General features: G+C 51.7%; 1 protein-coding gene across 1 annotated transcript; it reads right to left on the minus strand.

Moving 5' to 3' along the window:
* Window positions 1–345: 345 nt before the first annotated feature.
* On the minus strand, window positions 346–6919 carry LOC111071313 (serine-rich adhesin for platelets). Its single transcript, XM_041592165.1, is given in 4 exon segments — window positions 346–3189; window positions 3191–4266; window positions 4393–6556; window positions 6860–6919. Coding segments are annotated over 4 exon segments (5025 nt in total). The 3' UTR covers window positions 346–1464.
* Between the last annotated feature and the right edge of the window lie 207 nt (window positions 6920–7126).

Here is a 7126-nt window from a genome sequence, read left to right on the forward strand (position 1 = left end):
CGCCGCATCTACAACTACTACGGAGGAGCCCACGCTGAAGCAACCAGCGCAGCTTTCGCGAATCCAATGGATAGGTCTGATGCAATTAATTCGAAATAGTAGCAGCGATGGAAAGAAGTTTTACTTTTTCTTCTAGACTTTATACATCAATAAAAATCCATTTCTTTTGAAAATCTAATAAAATAACCGACTTATACTCTTGCATAATGCATTGCTTTAACATATTTATGTGTGTTTGAGCCAAGATTTTTGATGGGGTAACGACAAGAAACCCATTTCCTCCAGCGCAGCTTTACATCGACTAATTTAGTTGCAAATATAACTCCGAAACCAAAACTCAATAAGTTAATATTCAAATGCATATGTATATTTTTTACAATCGTTAAAATCAGTCATTTAGCTGAAAGTTTATAGCCGTACCGGGCATAAGATCTAGTCCCATTTATGCGGTCCACTACTTTTGATAACGATTGTTCCATCCACCCCAACCGCTTCCATAGGGACGCCAGCCGTACCTCCAACTAGGTTGGGCTCTAGCCCAACGTCCGTTTCCCCACCAGTATTGTCCGGGGTATTGTCCGGAGCCCTGCTGTGCGCTAGTTTCATCTGTAGTTTCATCGCCTGAGCTCGATTCTTGCACATTCGTCGAGTCGTCGGAATTAGCTTCGGATGCCACAGAATTATCGTCGTTTTCGGTGTCGTTCTCATTTGTATCTGCGTATCTTTTAGTCCATGTTCGCGAGCCTTGAGCGCCTGATTGGGACAGCTCACTGAGTCCTCTGCTGGCCCTACCAAATCTGGCACGAAAGCCTGCAGAGCCTGTTTGATCAGAGCTATCACCAGAGAAGCCTGACCGCTGAGACCAAGATTGTAAGCCGCGAGATCCAATGCCGCTGCCATAGGTTTCATCTTCTGGCAATGAGCCTGGCGTCGCCTTTTTGATCAGCTTAGACCACGAGCTGGATCCGCCATCTATGGAAGACGCATCAATCGATGGTTGGTTAGTGATTTGAGTGGTGGAGCGCTTGGACCAAGCTTTTCTAGAGCCTGAACCGGAGTTGCCAGTGGTTGAGCCTGAAATCGGAACCTCATAAGGCTTACCACCATTGGATATTTTCTTTGATGAACTTGACCAAGAGTATGATCTTCTAGTCTTAGGTACTTTCACAGAACTAGATGTATAGGTGGTTGTAGTTTTGCTTGAGGTGGAGCCTGACTTTCCATTCGACTTTGGCACAGCCGACGAAGATGTGGATGCACTTTCGCTTGATGATGACTCTTCAAGTGTCTTAGGAACACCTGACGAGCTTGAAGAATAGGTCTTTGTAGTTTTGCTTGTGGTTGAGCTTGACTTTCGGTTCTTCTTAGGGATCTTCGAAGAGCTTGAAGTATACGTCTTTGTAGTTTTGCTAGAAGTCGAGCTTGATTTTCCACCATTCACAACATTGCCACTCTGACTGGCAATTACAACAGGTTTGCCTTTGATGTTGTTGTGATGGTTGTTTTTGTTGAAGAAGACTTAATCGAACCACCGTTAGTCTTAGTGGAGCTTGATTTGCTGACACTGACAACTGGCTTCGATGAGCTTGTCTGAGTATGTCCATTGGAATCTGTTGTGACTGTTGTCGTGGTGGAAGAGGACTGACTTGAGCTACCACCGCTCTTACTTTTGTTACTATTGACAACAGGGTCAGACGAGGAGCTTGACTTATCCTTTCCATCATTGGAAGTTGTGGTGGTTGTCGTTGTAGAAGAAGAGGACTGATTCGAATCTCCACCTTCCACGGCGGTGCTGGACTGGCTGGCATCGACAACGGGATCAGACACGACGGTTCCATCATTGGAAGTTGTGGTGGTTGTTGTCGTTGTAGAAGAAGATGACTGATTCGAATCTCCACCTTCCACGGCGGTGCTGGACTGGCTGGCGTCGGAAACGGGATCAGACACGACGGTTCCATCATTGCAAGTTGTGGTGGTTGTTGTTGTAGAAGAAGAGGACTGATTCGAATCTCCACCTTCCACGGCGGTGCTGGACTGGCTGGCATCGACAACGGGCTCAGACACGACGGTTCCATCATTGGAAGTTGAGGTGGTTGTCGTTGTAGAAGAAGAGGACTGATTCGAATCTCCACCTTCCACGGCGGTGCTGGACTCGCTGGAGTCGCTGGCCTCGACAACGGGCTCAGACACTACGGTTCCATCATTGGAAGTTGTGGTGGTTGTCGTTGTAGAAGAAGAGGACTGATTCGAATCTCCACCTTCCACGGCGGTGCTGGACTGGCTGGCATCGACAACGGGCTCAGACACGACTGTTCCATCATTGGAAGTTGTGGTGGTTGTCGTTGTAGAAGAAGAGGACTGATTCGAATCTCCACCTTCCACGGCGGTGCTGGACTGGCTGGCATCGACAACGGGCTCAGACACTACGGTTCCATCATTGGAAGTTGTGGTGGTTGTCGTTGTAGAAGAAGAGGACTGATTCGAATCTCCACCTTCCACGGCGGTGCTGGACTGGCTGGCAGCGGAAACGGGATCAGACACTACGGTTCCATCATTGGAAGTTGTGGTGGTTGTCGTTGTAGAAGAAGAGGACTGATTCGAATCTCCACCTTCCACGGCGGTGCTGGACTGGCTGGCATCGACAACGGGCTCAGACACGACTGTTCCATCATTGGAAGTTGTGGTGGTTGTTGTCGTTGTAGAAGAAGAGGACTGATTCGAATCTCCACCTTCCACGGCGGTGCTGGACTGGCTGGCATCGACAACGGGCTCAGACACGACTGTTCCATCATTGGAAGTTGTGGTGGTTGTTGTCGTTGTAGAAGAAGAGGACTGATTCGAATCTCCACCTTCCACGGCGGTGCTGGACTGGCTGGCGTCGGAAACGGGATCAGACACGACGGTTCCATCATTGGAACTTGTGGTGGTTGTTGTTGTAGAAGAAGAGGACTGATTCGAATCTCCACCTTCCACGGCGGTGCTGGACTGGCTGGCATCGACAACGGGCTCAGACACGACGGTTCCATCATTGGAAGTTGAGGTGGTTGTCGTTGTAGAAGAAGAGGACTGATTCGAATCTCCACCTTCCACGGCGGTGCTGGACTCGCTGGAGTCGCTGGCCTCGACAACGGGCTCAGACACTACGGTTCCATCATTGGAAGTTGTGGTGGTTGTCGTTGTAGAAGAAGAAGGACTGATTCGAATCTCCACCTTCCACGGCGGTGCTGGACTGGCTGGCATCGACAACGGGCTCAGACACGACTGTTCCATCATTGGAAGTTGTGGTGGTTGTCGTTGTAGAAGAAGAGGACTGATTCGAATCTCCACCTTCCACGGCGGTGCTGGACTGGCTGGCATCGACAACGGGCTCAGACACTACGGTTCCATCATTGGAAGTTGTGGTGGTTGTCGTTGTAGAAGAAGAGGACTGATTCGAATCTCCACCTTCCACGGCGGTGCTGGACTGGCTGGCAGCGGAAACGGGATCAGACACTACGGTTCCATCATTGGAACTTGTGGTGGTTGTTGTTGTAGAAGAAGAGGACTGATTCGAATCTCCACCTTCCACGGCGGTGCTGGACTGGCTGGCATCGACAACGGGCTCAGACACGACGGTTCCATCATTGGAAGTTGAGGTGGTTGTCGTTGTAGAAGAAGAGGACTGATTCGAATCTCCACCTTCCACGGCGGTGCTGGACTCGCTGGAGTCGCTGGCCTCGACAACGGGCTCAGACACTACGGTTCCATCATTGGAAGTTGTGGTGGTTGTCGTTGTAGAAGAAGAGGACTGATTCGAATCTCCACCTTCCACGGCGGTGCTGGACTGGCTGGCATCGACAACGGGCTCAGACACGACGGTTCCATCATTGGAAGTTGTGGTGGTTGTCGTTGTAGAAGAAGAGGACTGATTCGAATCTCCACCTTCCACGGCGGTGCTGGACTGGCTGGCAGCGGAAACGGGATCAGACACGACGGTTCCATCATTGGAAGTTGAGGTGGTTGTCGTTGTAGAAGAAGAGGACTGATTCGAATCTCCACCTTCCACGGCGGTGCTGGACTGGCTGGCATCGACAACGGGCTCAGACACGACTGTTCCATCATTGGAAGTTGTGGTGGTTGTCGTTGTAGAAGAAGAGGACTGATTCGAATCTCCACCTTCCACGGCGGTGCTGGACTGGCTGGCAGCGGAAACGGGATCAGACACTACGGTTCCATCATTGGAAGTTGTGGTGGTTGTCGTTGTAGAAGAAGAGGACTGATTCGAATCTCCACCTTCCACGGCGGTGCTGGACTCGCTGGAGTCGCTGGCCTCGACAACGGGCTCAGACACTACGGTTCCATCATTGGAAGTTGTGGTGGTTGTCGTTGTAGAAGAAGAGGACTGATTCGAATCTCCACCTTCCACGGCGGTGCTGGACTGGCTGGCATCGACAACGGGCTCAGACACTACGGTTCCATCATTGGAAGTTGTGGTGGTTGTCGTTGTAGAAGAAGAGGACTGATTCGAATCTCCATCTTCCACGGCGGTGCTGGACTCGCTGGCCTCGACAACGGGCTCAGACACGACGGTTCCATCATTGGAAGTTGTGGTGGTTGTCGTTGTAGAAGAAGAGGACTGATTCGAATCTCCACCTTCCACGGCGGTGCTGGACTCGCTGGCCTCGACAACGGGCTCAGACACTACGGTTCCATCATTGGAAGTTGTGGTGGTTGTCGTTGTAGAAGAAGAGGACTGATTCGAATCTCCACCTTCCACGGCGGTGCTGGACTGGCTGGCAGCGGAAACGGGATCAGACACTACGGTTCCATCATTGGAAGTTGTGGTGGTTGTCGTTGTAGAAGAAGAGGACTGATTCGAATCTCCACCTTCCACGGCGGTGCTGGACTGGCTGGCATCGACAACGGGCTCAGACACGACTGTTCCATCATTGGAAGTTGTGGTGGTTGTCGTTGTAGAAGAAGAGGACTGATTCGAATCTCCACCTTCCACGGCGGTGCTGGACTGGCTGGCATCGACAACGGGCTCAGACACTACGGTTCCATCATTGGAAGTTGTGGTGGTTGTCGTTGTAGAAGAAGAGGACTGATTCGAATCTCCACCTTCCACGGCGGTGCTGGACTGGCTTGCATCGACAACGGGCTCAGACACGACTGTTCCATCATTGGAAGTTGTGGTAGTTGTCGTTGTAGAAGAAGAGGACTGATTCGAATCTCCACCTTCCACGGCGGTGCTGGACTGGCTGGCATCGACAACGGGCTCAGACACTACGGTTCCATCATTGGAAGTTGTGGTGGTTGTCGTTGTAGAAGAAGAGGACTGATTCGAATCTCCACCTTCCACGGCGGTGCTGGACTGGCTGGCATCGACAACGGGCTCGGACACGACTGTTCCATCATTGGAAGTTGTGGTGGTTGTCGTTGTAGAAGAAGAGGACTGATTCGAATCTCCACCTTCCACGGCGGTGCTGGACTGGCTGGCATCGACAACGGGCTCGGACACGACTGTTCCATCATTGGAAGTTGTGGTGGTTGTCGTTGTAGAAGAAGAGGACTGATTCGAATCTCCACCTTCCACGGCGGTGCTGGACTCGCTGGCCTCGACAACGGGCTCAGACACTACGGTTCCATCATTGGAAGTTGTGGTGGTTGTCGTTGTAGAAGAAGAGGACTGATTCGAATCTCCATCTTCCACGGCGGTGCTGGACTCGCTGGCCTCGACAACGGGCTCAGACATGACGGTTCCATCATTGGAAGTTGTGGTGATTGTCGTTGTAGAAGAAGAGGACTGATTCGAATCTCCACCTTCCACGGCGGTGCTGGACTGGCTGGCATCGGAAACGGGATCAGACACGACGGTTTCATCATTGGAAGTTGTGGTGGTTGTCGTTGTAGAAGAAGAGGACTGATTCGAATCTCCACCTTCCACGGCGGTGCTGGACTGGTTGGCATCGGAAACGGGATCAGACTCTACGGTTCCATCATTAGAAGTTGTGGTGGTTGTCGTTGTAGAAGAAGAGGACTGATTCGAATCTCCACCTTCCACGGCGGTGCTGGACTGGTTGGCATCGGAAACGGGATCAGACACTACGGTTCCATCATTGGAAGTTGTGGTGGTTGTTGTCGTTGTAGAAGAAGAGGACTGATTCGAATCTCCATCTTCCACGGCGGTGCTGGACTGGCTGGCATCGGAAACGGGATCAGACACTACGGTTCCATCATTGGAAGTTGTGGTGGTTGTCGTTGTAGAAGAAGAGGACTGATTCGAATCTCCACCTTCCACGGCGGTGCTGGACTGGCTGGCGTCGGAAACGGGATCAGACACGACGGTTCCATCATTGGAAGTTGTGGTGGTTGTCGTTGTAGAAGAAGAGGACTGATTCGAATCTCCACCTTCCACGGCGGTGCTGGACTGGCTGGCGTCGGAAACGGGATCAGACACGACGGTTCCATCATTGGAAGTTGTGGTGGTTGTCGTTGTAGAAGAAGAAGGACTGATTCGAATCTCCACCTTCCACGGCGGTGCTGGACTCGCTGGCCTCGACAACGGGCTCAGACACTACGGTTCCATCATTGGAAGTTGTGGTGGTTGTCGTTGTAGAAGAAGAGGACTGATTCGAATCTCCACCTTCCACGGCGGTGCTGGACTCGCTGGCCTCGACAACGGGCTCAGACACTACGGTTCCATCATTGGAAGTTGTGGTGGTTGTCGTTGTAGAAGAAGAGGACTGATTCGAATCTCCACCTTCCACGGCGGTGCTGGACTCGCTGGCCTCGACAACGGGCTCAGACACTACGGTTCCATCATTGGAAGTTGTGGTGTTTGTCGTTGTAGAAGAAGAGGACTGATTCGAATCTCCACCTTCCACGGCGGTGCTGGACTGGCTGGCGTCGGAAACGGGATCAGACACGACGGTTCCATCATTGGAAGTTGTGGTGGTTGTTGTCGTTGTAGAAGAAGATGACTGATTCGAATCTCCACCTTCCACGGCGGTGCTGGACTGGCTGGCGTCGGAAACGGGATCAGACACGACGGTTCCATCATTGGAAGTTGTGGTGGTTGTTGTCGTTGTAGAAGAAGAGGACTGATTCGAATCTCCACCTTCCACGGCGGTGCTGGACTCGCTGG

Source organism: Drosophila obscura, unplaced genomic scaffold (assembly GCF_018151105.1).
Source record: "Drosophila obscura isolate BZ-5 IFL unplaced genomic scaffold, ASM1815110v1 contig_1, whole genome shotgun sequence".
Taxonomy (NCBI): domain Eukaryota; kingdom Metazoa; phylum Arthropoda; class Insecta; order Diptera; family Drosophilidae; genus Drosophila; species Drosophila obscura.